A 13298-nucleotide genomic window follows, 5' to 3' on the forward strand; every position below is an offset into this window, starting at 1 on the left:
TATAAAAGACGTGTTGTCACCCTGGCAGTACCTGGAGCGGAGCCGCCATGCTTGCCGGGGGACCGGGGTCCCGCGCCGGGCACGTCTCGCTGCTCGGGGGAGGCCTGGCTGCAGGGAAAGCAGAGCAGAGTTAGGGGAGGCGGTGAGCCGAGCCGTGGGGAGCCAGCCCGGCACCTCGATGCGATCTCGTTGAGAACAAATCCCCTCCAGTGGGGGATTTCAGAAATCCAGAAGTTCAGAAACTCCAAAAACCCGTTTCAGGGGAGTTTTGGAGCATGTGCAGGCGAGGCAGGGGCAAGACCCCAGCGCTCTCTTGCCCCCAAACTCCTGCTCTTCACAGCAGAGCAGAAGCAGCAGCGGTTTGGCTCCCGCTAAACAGAACCAGCTCCACATGCCCGGTCACCGCACGAATCGGCAGGGGCTCTGGATTTACACCTTTATTGCATTGAAATATTTACCGCGGTTACGATACAAGAAATAGGAAATCGTCCAAGCAGAATACTGTGCGCTGCTCCCCCGTCCCAACCCACCGGCAAGGACGCTGCTCGGAATTTTCAGGGAAGGAGCAGTTAAAAAAGGTGCTAAAAAAATTGCTACATGTGATACCTCTCCGCGCTCCAGCCTCGCCGCGAGCCACAGCACCCGCGTGCCTGTCGCTGCAGGAATTAAGAGATGAGCTTGGCAGCAGGGAGCAAGCCTGTTTGGACACTCACAAAGCAGCAGGTACATCGCTGTAGAGGTTACAAACTGAAGTATACATTTAAATACATAAATAATTTGTGCAACGGGTGATGCGTCGTCCCCAGAGACGACGCAACCTTCATTTCGTCCTCACGTAGATACAGAAACAGGGAAGTCTTTGGAGTTTTATATGTACAAAAGCTGCAACTGAAAATATAGATCATCTATGTGTTCTCTGTACAGGTCTGGAAATATTTAAAAGGAAGAAAACAAATCTTTTTTTTTTTAAAAATACATCGTAGTTACAACTGAGACAGCACTGTCGCCAGAGGGACAGGCAGGAGGCAACAGCGTGGTCAGGGCACCAGGGCCGCCCCCCTCCCGGCTCGCTCACTTCACCCCGTCCTCCTCCAACGCAGCCCCGCTTGCATCTGCTCTTCACCCCCACCGCCTTCTCCCATTAAAAACCAGGAATAATTTCCAGTCGGGGCTGGGGAGGCAGCCCCAGCCAGCCCAGCCTCACTTGTGAGGGTCCCCGTGGGGTTTGGGGGGGCAAGTGCAGGACACACTGCTTTTGGGAAGCGGCACGGCTCCCGCGGAAGAGGGGACGGTTGAATTCCCCTCCTCAGCTCTTTGATATCTGCAGCAGAATCCTACGTAACATAAATGGTTTTAAAATATTTCTTTAAAGTCAGGGGGTTTGGTTAACCCTCGGAACCAAAAAAAAGGCGCTCCCCAGCCCACATCCCAGCGTGCTCGGGAGCGCGTGCGTGCGCAGATACAGCCGTGGGACGCATCCTTCCTAACAGAGGCGGACTGGAAACCACCGGCACAAGGCCTGGGGGCACGGGCTACGCGGGGGAGATGGCCTCAATCGAGAGGGGAGAGACCCAACCGAACGGTTCTTGGTCAGGTCCTTCCAGCCCCGGACAGGGAAGCCAATCCCTAAGGCAGCTACTGGAAGTCTCCCCTCGTCTCCCATCCCCGGCAGAGGGAACAGCGGCCGTCAGCGTGGCCTCAGTCCAGGGAAATGATGTCTGGCCTGCAGCCCGGGAGCGCCGCGTTGCTACTTATTGTCCCGTTGTGTCCGTGGCTCTCTCGCAGCGCGCTGGTGGAGACGATGCTGCTGATGCGGCCGCCGGCCGGGCGGACGGCGCTGTGAGACCCTGCCAGCACGGGGGCCAGGGGGTTCATGTTTATGAAGTGGCTAGAGGTGCCTCTGTACTGGAAGAAATGGCCGAGCGTATCCTGCTCATCCAGGGAGGTGATCACGGAAGGGCTGTAATGCTGCCAAGCAAAAGAAAACCCCTGATCGGCTCACGGTGTCCGCACAACCCCGGCCCCAGTCCCGGGCAGCCCTTCGGAGAGGACAGGTCGCACAGGGATGGCTCTGAGCTCCCCAGATAAATGTACCAGTTTACCGAGACTGCTCCTGAACCATCAACACCCGCTGCCTCCTGTCAGCACAACCCAGTGCAAGCGTGGGCTTCAGAGGGGAGAATGGCAGAGACAGGCGGCAGCAGCAAGAAATAAAGCCCAGCACAGAGAAAGAAGATGGAGCCTACAGCGACCACCCTGAAAAGCCGTGGATCCGTGCCCTGCGCTGAGCCACCCGCGCACAACGCGGACAGGACAAATCAACTCTCGGCGACTGCCGCCAAATCCCTCCGCTTTCTACCATCGCTCTCCTACGTCTGCGTGGATTCAGCCTCAGAGAAGCAAAATACTTCCGCCTCTGAGCCCCTGGCAATCCTGAATTTGCCGCAGCGAGGCAGGCTCAAGAAAGCAGATACTGCGGAAGGAGAGAGGTGCTGGGCAGAGGGGCAAGAGCCCAGGAGTCCTGCAGCTGCCGGGCTGACCAAGTATCTCCCTGCGGTGTCAGGCGATGCCTGTGGAACCGCAAAGCCGGCACCCCCACCGCCGACCTACAACAGTTCTCACAGAGGAAGAGGATGGAGGAGGAGGAAGGTTGGCTGAGCGAAGAGGGATGTATTTGCCAGTTGGCAGATTTGGCAAGGAGAAAAGAAAAACAATAATGAAACAAAACAAAAGGGCAAAAAAAAAACCCTTACCTGATTTTCACTTTGAAGGAAGGAAAACAAATCCAGACCTAGAAAAATAAAAAGGGGAAAAATAAATCTCTTGATGGTAAATAAACTTCTGGCAGGAAGGGGAGCCAAACCGTGCTAACGTAGAGACAGAAGCAGATGGGTTCAGACTGCTTCCAAGTACCAGATACCACGATATTGTCAGCTCCAACCCCGTCACAAACTCCAGCTACAACCCCTACAACCCCTCTGTAACTCATCGTGTGGCCTCAGCAACGAAACAGCAGAGGGCAAATTAAATTTCAACTCTCCAGAGCTGTCGTGGGGCCTGGCACCAAAATCAAGTTCCAGCAAAGCTCAGCAAACCGCAAAGGGCTGGGTGAGCCCAGCCCCGACCCCGCACTTCGAACCACTCTGCAAAAGCTGCTTACGGCTCTTGACCAAACCAGCTCCATCGGACAGCAACGGCGCACGCCTCAAATTGGGCACGAGGGATGCGTGAACTGCACGCAGGACCGAGAGGGTATCTTCAGGTCTCCGCTGCTGACCTGAGGTGGACTCAAGCCCCTCACCTCATCTCTCGGGGTAGCAGCCTCCCTGCCCGTAGAACCAGGCTTTAAACGCCTGCCTCCCTGGGGACAACCGAGGCATAACTCACTGCCGTAAAGCACACGGGGATCCCCAGAGCCGTGGGTTCCTGGGAATGGCTTCTTACTTACTACTCAGTCACGGACCTGGGCCTCTCTTTCCTTCTGCTGGGTGAGGACACACAACCCGTATCACGCCCTGCCAGCCAGGAACAAGAGCCCAGGAAAGGAAGTCGCAGCCTCGTTTCCTTGGTGGCCCTGGGACACACCAACCAGCCAAAACCCAGGTCGTTCCTACCTGTGATCTCTAACAACCAGATTTCAAGCTACTCTGTCAGTCCAGAGCTCACCTGCGAGCCCCTAGAGAAGTCTCACCGGAGCGGTGCCCCGGGAGGGAGGCACTCTAGTTTCCTTCTTCCCTCTCCTGTGTTGGGCCAGTGAACTCTGTCACTCAAAAATCCTGGCTCTGATCTGCAGTAGCTGCCAGACCGAGAAAGACTACGTGTGCCAGTGACCCAAAGGCCCCCGTAGCTCAGCGGAAGGGAAGGCCAGGGCACCGGCTGTTACAGCCAGCTGCTTAGTCTGGTAAACTGGTACAATTGTGCGTCTTTGCAAACTGCTGCCAGAGGTCTTTGTTGTTACCTTGAAGCTCTGAGGGCACCTGGTAGGAAGGATGGTAGTCAGGAATGGGGAGGTTGGAGAGATAGTCGCTGCCAAGAGCTGCCATGGGAGGACTTCGAAGCACAGAAGACGGCTGGTGATCAATACTTAACACCCTGAAACAGAATACAGACCCGAGGAACCTTAACTGAAGCAGAACGGCATGCTGAGGGCAAAATTCCTCCGTTGTTTATCAAAAAACCCCCGATTGCTACCATACCTACAGCAAAAACAAGCCCTCCCTCCTCCCCTGTCCCACGCTCAGAGGTGTGTCACCTCGCCCTGGCCGGGTGTGGAAAGCAGCAGCAGCGCTGCCCAGGGACGGAGCGGAGTCGGACCTGGTCACTGCGATGGCATCAGCATTCGGGAAGGGAAGCGAGCCGAGAGCGGGAAGCAAGAGAAGCCAAAGCCCAGCAAAGCGGGGGGGCCGGGTTCCGGTGCTGCCTTACCCCTTGGGCCCGGCCGCTGTCGGAAGAACCGGGCACTGCTTCTTGGCAGGCGGCTCCTCCTCATCCGATGAGCTGTCCAGAGTGAGATCAATAACCTCCACTTTTTTTTTGCCCTCCGAAGAGTTCTTGCCCTCGGAGCTCACAGTGTAAAGGGAGCTGGCTGCAGAAGAAAACCAGAGATCAGCTTCAACTGCTGAAACGGAGATGAGCAAAACACCACCGCCTCTACAAGCACGACAACCCTGCGACACACTCACTCCTCATCCGATGAGCTGTCCAGAGTGAGATCAATAACCTCCACTTTTTTTTTGCCCTCCGAAGAGTTCTTGCCCTCGGAGCTCACAGTGTAAAGGGAGCTGGCTGCAGAAGAAAACCAGAGATCAGCTTCAACTGCTGAAACGGAGATGAGCAAAACACCACCGCCTCTACAAGCACGACAACCCTGCGACACACTCAGGACTTCCAAACAGCTCGTAGCAAATCCACACCCCATCCCAGAACAGAAGCATCATCCCCACACTAACGGTCAGGTCTCCATAGCCCACCTGGAATTAATGCTGCAGTTTCAAGAGGAACCTGCATTTTTCTTGCTTTTTCTAGCACTTACTCCACAGTGGTGTGCTAAGTGCCTGTCATGCTCCTGGTATGTCAGTGTGATCCCAAATAACGGCTCCCAGATGGGATCTGAAACGCTCCAAATGTTGCTTTGTAAATGTAAAAATTGTAAATGTAAACGTTGCTTTGGCAAAACAAGACGTCCAAAAAAGAGTTGGTGACCATAGCTCCCGTACCCTCGATCCCACTGAACGCAGACGTCTGGCACACCTCCTGGTTCTCCTTCTTGGGCTTCATGGGGCACCAGGAGCCGTCCTCCATGAACTGTATCTCATCACAGTCCGTGCACGAGTTCAGGATTTCCATGAACAACCTGCCGGGTGAGAGCAAACACTACAAGGACTCACGCATAAATACATGCACACGGACGGCAGAAATGACACGGGACCGATGGCGCTCAGGAGATGGGTTAAAGGGGTGCGACGAATCACTGTTCTAAAATCTGTGCCAGTATCACCTGCAAGTTTAGTCTTCTGATGGGCTGTTCAATGTACATAGGAGGGCTCTGTTCAAACCCCCGTCAGCAGGTTCCCTCATTACTGCCTCTGCAGAGACTGCCAGCAAGGAAGCCAAGATTTTGACAAAGGCTTCTTGTTCTTTGGGAGAAATGTCTCCAGATTGGCATTAAAGCAGTTTAGGGAATGAAAATCAGATTTTAAGTTATTCGAGGCTGTAACTTGTCTATATATGCTAGCATTAGAGGATAAGCCTTAAAAGGAAAACATTATCCAGGCTAAAGACTGTGTAAGAAGCCTGCTCAGCTCACCCGTCGATTATCAGGTTGTCGTATGGGGCTTTCTTGTCACACACAGGACAAGTCCACGTGGGTTTCTTCTCATTCATTTGAAGGTAGAGCGCTGCATCGAAGCACTGGAGGTGGGTGCACGTGATGGCTCGGCAGGGGACAATCAGCCTCATCTTACCCAGCTGGGGGACAAGTAGTAAGAAATGAAGTGGGTTTTGTACAAACCGCATCTCACAGCACCAAAGTAAAGCCAGCGGTGTTATTCCCTGTTTATTCCCTTTTCTCCCCTGCCCAGCACTCTAGCATGTTTAACAAGACATTAAACTAAACGTCAATGAAGAATTAACGTGCGAGAGAAAACAAGCTTTCTTGAGGGTATTTTTGCCTTTTCTTTATTTTTTTAAGCTCACTTCCACCTCAAACACGTGCTAATAGTGAAGGTGAAAGACAAGGATCGGGTCAGCAGAAGACATTTTTGCCTAGGCAGTTTAGGCCAACAATCTCAGCAATTTTTTTATGCACGAAAGAAAGCGGTTCTGCTTTTATTTAGGAATCAAAGCTGACTTTTCAGCAAGAGCAGGGCTGCACCAGCATCGGCTCTCGTCTCACTCCAAAGCGTTCCTACGCAACGGTAAGGTAAAGCGGGAAGCTGTTCACACAGGCCTGTCCAAGAAAAATGAACAAAAATGTAGAAACCTACTGGACACATCAGGGAAACTCGTAAGCTCGTTGTAGCTATCTCACTGTCAGGATCAGCTGTTAGTTTTTCTTTGACTGAAAGAAGAGGAGGGGAAAAAGGTCTCCTGTCAACATCCTCCTTCTTTTACATGCATAAATATGTACAGACATGATTTATAATTTGCACCATGACACTTATTATCCAAATTACAGGCAGGTAATGCTTACGACAGCAGACATTATTGCTATTAGGTTAACAGCTCTGGCAAGAGTCTCCTTGGCTAGACCATATACGCCGCACAAAGAGACAGTCCCTACCTTAAAGAATTTACAGCCTGCCTGTAAAACGACAGCACAGGGGAAACATTTGGTTGTAGGGAAAAAAAATTGAGCGTAAGCAGCAACGGCACCACTCCCACTGCTTCTCAGAGGACAAATGTTTCGCAAGTACCACAAGGGAGATGGGCAGCGATCTGAAGAACGGTTTGATTTCGATCTTTGTTGAACAGCATCACTGAAAAATAATCCCTCATCTTTACAATCCTTACCTCCCCATCAAGTTCTCATCAACAGGACTCAGCAAGCACGTGCGGGCTTGCGAGAAGGGAGGCACACAAAGACCTGCACCGCCCTCGCTCGCCAATTCAGACCTGCTCCGTCAGGGTTACAACAAGCACAGTTACACCTTCACTTACTCAGGGCTCGCGAATGGTCTGGATTTCGGATGCCCTTGGCTCTTAGCTTCTGTAGCAGCGTTACTGACGTCAGCTGCTTCACCAGGTACACCGACAGAGAGTAGTTCTGTTGAAAAGAAGTTGACGCTGCTCAGACCGAGAAAAACCCACCAGAAAGGAGAGGGCTCTCCTGGATCTGCACGGCTTGACGCTACTGCAAAAACGACCTCGATTCTGCCTCGCAGACCTGAGGCTGCAAACAACTGGTAGTGAAGGAACAGCAGCAAATGGGAAACAGTTTTCACCTCACTCACCCTGCCAAACTCCGAGGACCAGTTCACTACAATCGTGTTGGGGACGGTTGCCGAAAGTCGTGCCAATGGAGTGATATTGACGGGGCGGCTGGGTCGTTTCGGCTCTGCGCCGTTTTTCGTAGGCGGGAGATAACCCTGCAAAGAAAGAAAGATTACCTGGCATAAAATAAATTCCCTCTGACGTGTAAGGCCACATACAAGAACCTACAAACCCAACTCTTCACGGCACATTGTACCTCAAGACATTTCATGTCACATCTTAGAGCTTGTATGAGAATTTATCTACAAATCTCAAAGCAGTACGTTATTATTTCTCAATGTCACGAAATGGAGAATGAAGGTTCCCTCTGATATCCTTACGCTGACAAGCATACTGGAATCCCATCGTAAGCTGAACCTCTCCACAAACACAGAACTGTCGGGCTGGGATGTGTTGTGCGCAAATGGTGCTGAATTGAAAACCAAATCCTGCCCGGTTCAACGAGGCTGGGAAGCTAAAAAATTGCATCCCGTGACAAATCTCACATTGATCTCATTTTTGCTTCCTTATATCCACATTCCAACTTGGTTAGAAACCCGTGCCGTTATTCAGCCCAAGAGTGCCGTTTCTGTAATTCAGAGAGCTTCACACCACCCTTTTTTCATCGCCCTCAGTTAGACTGGGCAGCTTGAGACTGATTCAGCAGCCGTCACAGTTTAAGCAGAAGTAAAACAAAAAAAAACGTTCCCGTTGAGCTGCTGTGCTGTGCACAGCCCGTACGAACAGCTTCTCAGCTGCAGATGACTCATCCGAATGAACGCAAGAAACCTTATCTGAGAGCAGAAGCTGGGGGGACCCTTTAGCCATCTTGCATCTCACACGCGCTTCCCTCTTTCCGCCCCACGAGGCCGGAAACCACCTCTCTCTATTTTTATTTTTTTTTTAAAGCAGGTTACTAATTGTCTGGGCCAATAACAGACAGAATATCTCAGGCAAAAAATGCAAATCTCTAAAAATATGAAGGGAGCGGCTCAGGCAGAGCATTAGAGGCTGTTCTGCAGGTTTGATTGCAGAAAGTGCCTGCTGTAGTGGAGCAAAGCCAGCGTGGGACAGTTGACAGGGAACTGGCCTACGACTGTCAAACCGCCGATACCTTTCCTAGCTGTGACACTGAATCACATCCCTTTTTGGACTGTAAACTGGGGCAAGCACTATTTCTTATTATATTTTTTACACATTACCCAGCACAAAGGACCCCAGCCTTGACTGGAGCATCCAGGTCTTCCTGCAATGTGATAAACTAAAGGCAGTGCCGTTATTCCATTAAACTCAGATTTTACTCTGCATTTTTATTATCAAGTTTCCTGTCAAAAGAGGCATTCCAAAAAATGAGAGGGAATCTGGTTACAAAAAATCAGGCCCAAAGTTCACATATTCTTCTACTTAAAGACCACACTCCTTAAATCAAAGAGCAGCTTTCATCACCCATCCACAGCCCTGTAACATGAAATCAGTTTTGCACTCTGACCACACCATTTCTTCAAGTCAGTCTTTAATCTCTGGAAAATACGTTCCCACTGCACTCACTGGGAGCTGCAACTGTGTAAAAGGGCAGGCTTTAGTCTACAACGTATTAAGAAGAAATAAGGTTTACTCACAGGCAGGGGACAGAGTTTTCCATTGACCTTGACAAATAAATTAGGAGGGAAGTAATCTTCTTGGGGACAGCTGGTTTCACACAAGCAAAACCTAAGAAGCAGGAGGGAGAAACTGGCAAGTGAGTGGTGACGCTCGCAAAAAGCGGCAGCCAAACTTCCCTTTAAAAAGGGAGAAACATTTTCCAAGCAGAAGAGATCAATGGCTGGAAAACACATAAGCAGATGAACAGCCCTACCCGCGTTTCAAGCCCTACGTGCGGCAAAAGATACGAGAAACGAGACAGAAAAATGCCAGCGACTTAAAACAATTGCTAATGTGCACGCTGTGAAGTGTGCAGGGGCAGGGCTAATTTTATTCAGCCCAGATGACAATCTAAGCTATCCAGAATTGTGGTTTCACAGGCAAACTCTATTTTTCTGGCCTAACATCATTCAAAAAAATGACACAAACCGAGCTCCGGGTTCAAGCGGTACGGACAGCTAACCCGGGTGCCGTTTAGTTGTGGTATCTGGAAGTCTGAAGAAAAGTGGTTGTTCGAAATCGAAGACTTTGATTTAATTCAGAAGAGGACTGCCTTTCACTCTGGCCACCCTGATATAATTCCCACACCAGCAGCGCTGTATCAGATGGTTTAACCCAGCTTTGGGTGCGTTCAGGTGCAACTTCACCTATAGATTCTGCAGCACTTCAAGACGCAAAGAACTCCATCTGCTTAAGCCACCCACCGCAAGCACCTGAGGAACTAAAAAGTTGTATTTGACCCAAAGTGAATCTTGCAGGAGGACAGACTGGTTACTGCGGGACTCTCTCAAAGCTCATCCGCCACCACTCGATATCCTGCCGTTGCCTCCCTCATCATGGAGTCATTCGGGTTGGAAAAGACCTTTAAGATCATCGAGTCCAACCGTCAGCACCAGCAATCCAGAACGGGCTCCGGTTCAAATCCTAATCCCATGTAATCAGGCGGCCGTGCGCTCTATTTTGTCTCAAAGGAGGGTGCTCCGCCAGAGACGACTCCCCACGCTGAAACCACAGGCCTGCCGCGCAGCCCTGAGTCAGACTGTGACCTCGGCCGGCTTCTTCCGAGCTGCCAGATCAAGCCCTGGCATGTCACGCCGATGCAGAGCCACACCACCACCGTTCTCAAAAAATAAATCTGATCTTATTGTGTTTTAACCTCTCTCTGCTTGCCAAATAAAGCAAAGAATAAAATGGAGAGTTAGTCTTTTTCTTGCTTGGGAACATGAGAATACCGCGTATGCTGAAGCACATCAGCAGGAGAGAAGAAATGATCCCACCATCGTTTTTAACTCCTGCACTAAAGTTTGCTGAATAAGGGTTCACTTCTTCAGGATGCACTTCGGACACCCCAGGAGACTCCTGAAAGTTTCCTGGTGGGCTATTTGGTAAACTCTGTTTCATCTCCAACGTCCAAAACACAGTAAGAGGGATACACACTGCAACCGGTCCTTCAAAAACACACACGGTGTTTTTCTGCGCTACAGAAGAGACATTTCCAAGCATCCACTGATGCATTTCAGGGAACAGGACGCCCGTATGCTTCGCTCCACCAGCTCTGCGTGCAAAAAAGGAACAGATGGACACAGCAGGAAAACTGCGGCTGTAAAGCCCCCAATCAGAGAGACATTGTCGCAGAATCATAATTAATATAGAACGCCCTCCTGAAAACCACCAGGCTCTCTTCTGAATTAAATCGAAGTCTTCAGTTTCAAACAACCACTTTTCTTCAGACTTCCAGATATCACAACTAAAGCCCTAAATTTCCTCATCACTTTTTTCCTGAGAGCACAGTAATGATTCTCTGTCTCTTTGCCAAGTTCAAAGCCCTGATAATAAAATTTAACGTTTTTTAACCCTGCCAAGGGTTGAACGTTGGGCAAGAGCCTCCTCAGTTCCTGTTCGGCGCCGTAGGACAGTGTGGGCAGGCACTCAGATAACCCCGGCACGGACTGCAAGAATCAGAGGGTAACCCATGAAGCACTTTCAAGTATTTTTCTACTCATGCTCTCCAACATGTCTTGCATTTTCATGAGTAATAGCTGGGTGAATATTAAAAAGATGTTCAGATTTTAAGGTAATGTAGTTTCCGCGTCTTATTTGCCTTTTGCAATGAATCCGCAAGTAGGCAAATAATTAAAATGGAGACGAGAAAGAAGCAAGTTCTATGTAAGTGTGCAAAACCCTGAAAAAGATTAGATTTTACTGCACTTAAAATTGAGAAAACTTGTGTGCAAGGCTGTGTTGCCTGTGCCAGCAAAGCGTCACCCAGAGACAACTCACCCAGCCTCGCCGAGTTCGGAAAGACCCTTTTGGTTTGGTGTTGCACAATGTGGTTTATCAGAGGCTCACTCCCCTACAGAAACCCTCACTCCCCTACAGAAACCCTCACTCCCCTACAGAAACCCTCACTCCCCTACAGAAACCCTCACTCCCCTATAGAAACCAGCGTTCAGAACGCAACACCAAACATTTAACATTTCCTCTGAGCAACCTGACATGCAATTTCAAACGAAATCAAGTGCTAGAAGCGTGATTCACCAAAATCAAGGACAAATCAATACCGAGACACTAGCTCAGGGAACAGGACTTAATGCATTCCTCAAAAAGACATTACCTTACCTTAATTGCACCTGTATAGTGTAATCACATTTGGCACCTGGTAAGATATCTCTGCAACAGAAAAGAAGCTCTTAAGACTGCCAGCAGCGCTTAACAGAGAATTACAACTACAACAGCAAAAATGTTTATTAAGTTACATTGATATTGATAACTGTGAGTTATATTATGAATAAAACCAGTGCAGTCAAATTGTAAAAACAGGTAATACCTGTCCAAACCAGCAGGCAAAATTCCCAAACAAGGACGTAAAGCAAAAGCCCATTGAACAGAAGAGAGTGGTGGGAAAGGAGAAAATCAACCTCAAAGACTCTTGCTACTGCTGAGTTCTAAGAATATATAATGCCAACTGCAGACTCGCCAAGGCAAACAAGCGATTGTGTTCGTAGGCACAGGTGGAAGGTAGTCCTAAAGTTTGGGGTGAACTTGCATGTTTTTATCCCAACCACCCCATTTTCTCTCTTCCATACACTAATTCCACTCTGCAGGGTTGTAGGCAGGTCCTCAATGGCTGTAGGCAGCACAGCACCGCTGACATCAAGGATCTCCCCTTTTTACCCCCAACTTGGCATTTTATTCTCACGAACTGCACTGGAGCAGAGAAACACGAATTGTTTAAGATTCAGCTCTTCCTCCTATTCCAACCGTCCCCCACCTCCTCATCTGCCAGGCTCACTCACCCAAACTCTGCCCGTTTTTTCTCCCGACTCCACTCCCCGTTCTGCCGGGGAAGAACACGCAGCCGCAGCAGGGAAGCCACATGCACGGCATCCCGAGAGACACCCTTTCGCTTACCGGGAGGTGAGGATCTGTTGAACTTGCTGGGGGGTTAGAGCAAAGGTGAAGTGAGCTTCTTCAAACCGTTGACTGTTTGTTGAGGCTGAAAAAGAGAATTTAAGACAAATTAAATCATCGTTAAGCCATTCTTACACCTGCAGGCGCCAAGGCTTGTAATAAACACAGGACAGTATCCACTAAAAGCAGAAGGCAATCTGTCGTCAAAATTAACTGCGGTTCCATGCAGGGGCCCTCCAAATCCCTGACCATGTAACCAAGCGTAAGGTCTGTCTTCCAAGGCAGACATCCAGCTTCCATCATTTTATTTACAAGGAAAACTGAGGCTTGGAAAGTAAGGTGGCTTGCACAGACAGCAAACGGTGAGGAAATCGGGAAACACCCCCCCTCGCTCTCCTGGGTCTGCACAGCCTCCCGAGTCCAGGAAGAGCCGCACGGCGCTGCCCGGGGATCGGCGGACAGGTTGGGAAGAGTGAGATCAAACGCGGAGCTAAGGGAATGCCGGAGGTCATCCACTGCCCTAGAAATTATAATAATTACTGTGGTTATGGAATAAGTACAGTTGCTGAACAATAATCGGGCGTTGCCACTTTCTCCTCAGGCGCACGGACAGAGTCACGGCGAATTTAAAGAAAACCAGCCATGCCCTTGATTAAAAATAAACAGACGCGGAGAAACCCACATAATGGGAGAATCAAGAATTTTACACAAGGGTTAGTGACGAGCACGGTTTGGTGCAGATACATGTAAAAATAAACCAGGATTTCCCCTTCTCT

At 49.9% G+C, this 13298-nt stretch overlaps 1 protein-coding gene across 1 annotated transcript in view; it reads right to left on the reverse strand.

Annotated features, from left to right (window-relative positions):
- Positions 1 to 1698: 1698 nt before the first annotated feature.
- The window catches only part of PIAS3 (protein inhibitor of activated STAT, 3), a 15205-nt gene continuing 3605 nt past the window's right edge, over positions 1699 to 13298 (reverse strand). Inside the window, 12 exon segments of the mRNA XM_009579362.1 lie at positions 1699 to 1968; positions 2754 to 2791; positions 3959 to 4092; positions 4426 to 4585; positions 5217 to 5353; positions 5807 to 5967; positions 6486 to 6559; positions 7159 to 7264; positions 7452 to 7586; positions 9090 to 9180; positions 11731 to 11781; positions 12523 to 12607. Of these exon segments, the coding sequence (XP_009577657.1) occupies positions 1699 to 1968; positions 2754 to 2791; positions 3959 to 4092; positions 4426 to 4585; positions 5217 to 5353; positions 5807 to 5967; positions 6486 to 6559; positions 7159 to 7264; positions 7452 to 7586; positions 9090 to 9180; positions 11731 to 11781; positions 12523 to 12607 (1442 nt within the window).

The sequence above is a fragment of the Fulmarus glacialis genome, unplaced genomic scaffold (genome assembly GCF_000690835.1).
Source record: "Fulmarus glacialis isolate BGI_N327 unplaced genomic scaffold, ASM69083v1 scaffold24476, whole genome shotgun sequence".
Taxonomy (NCBI): domain Eukaryota; kingdom Metazoa; phylum Chordata; class Aves; order Procellariiformes; family Procellariidae; genus Fulmarus; species Fulmarus glacialis.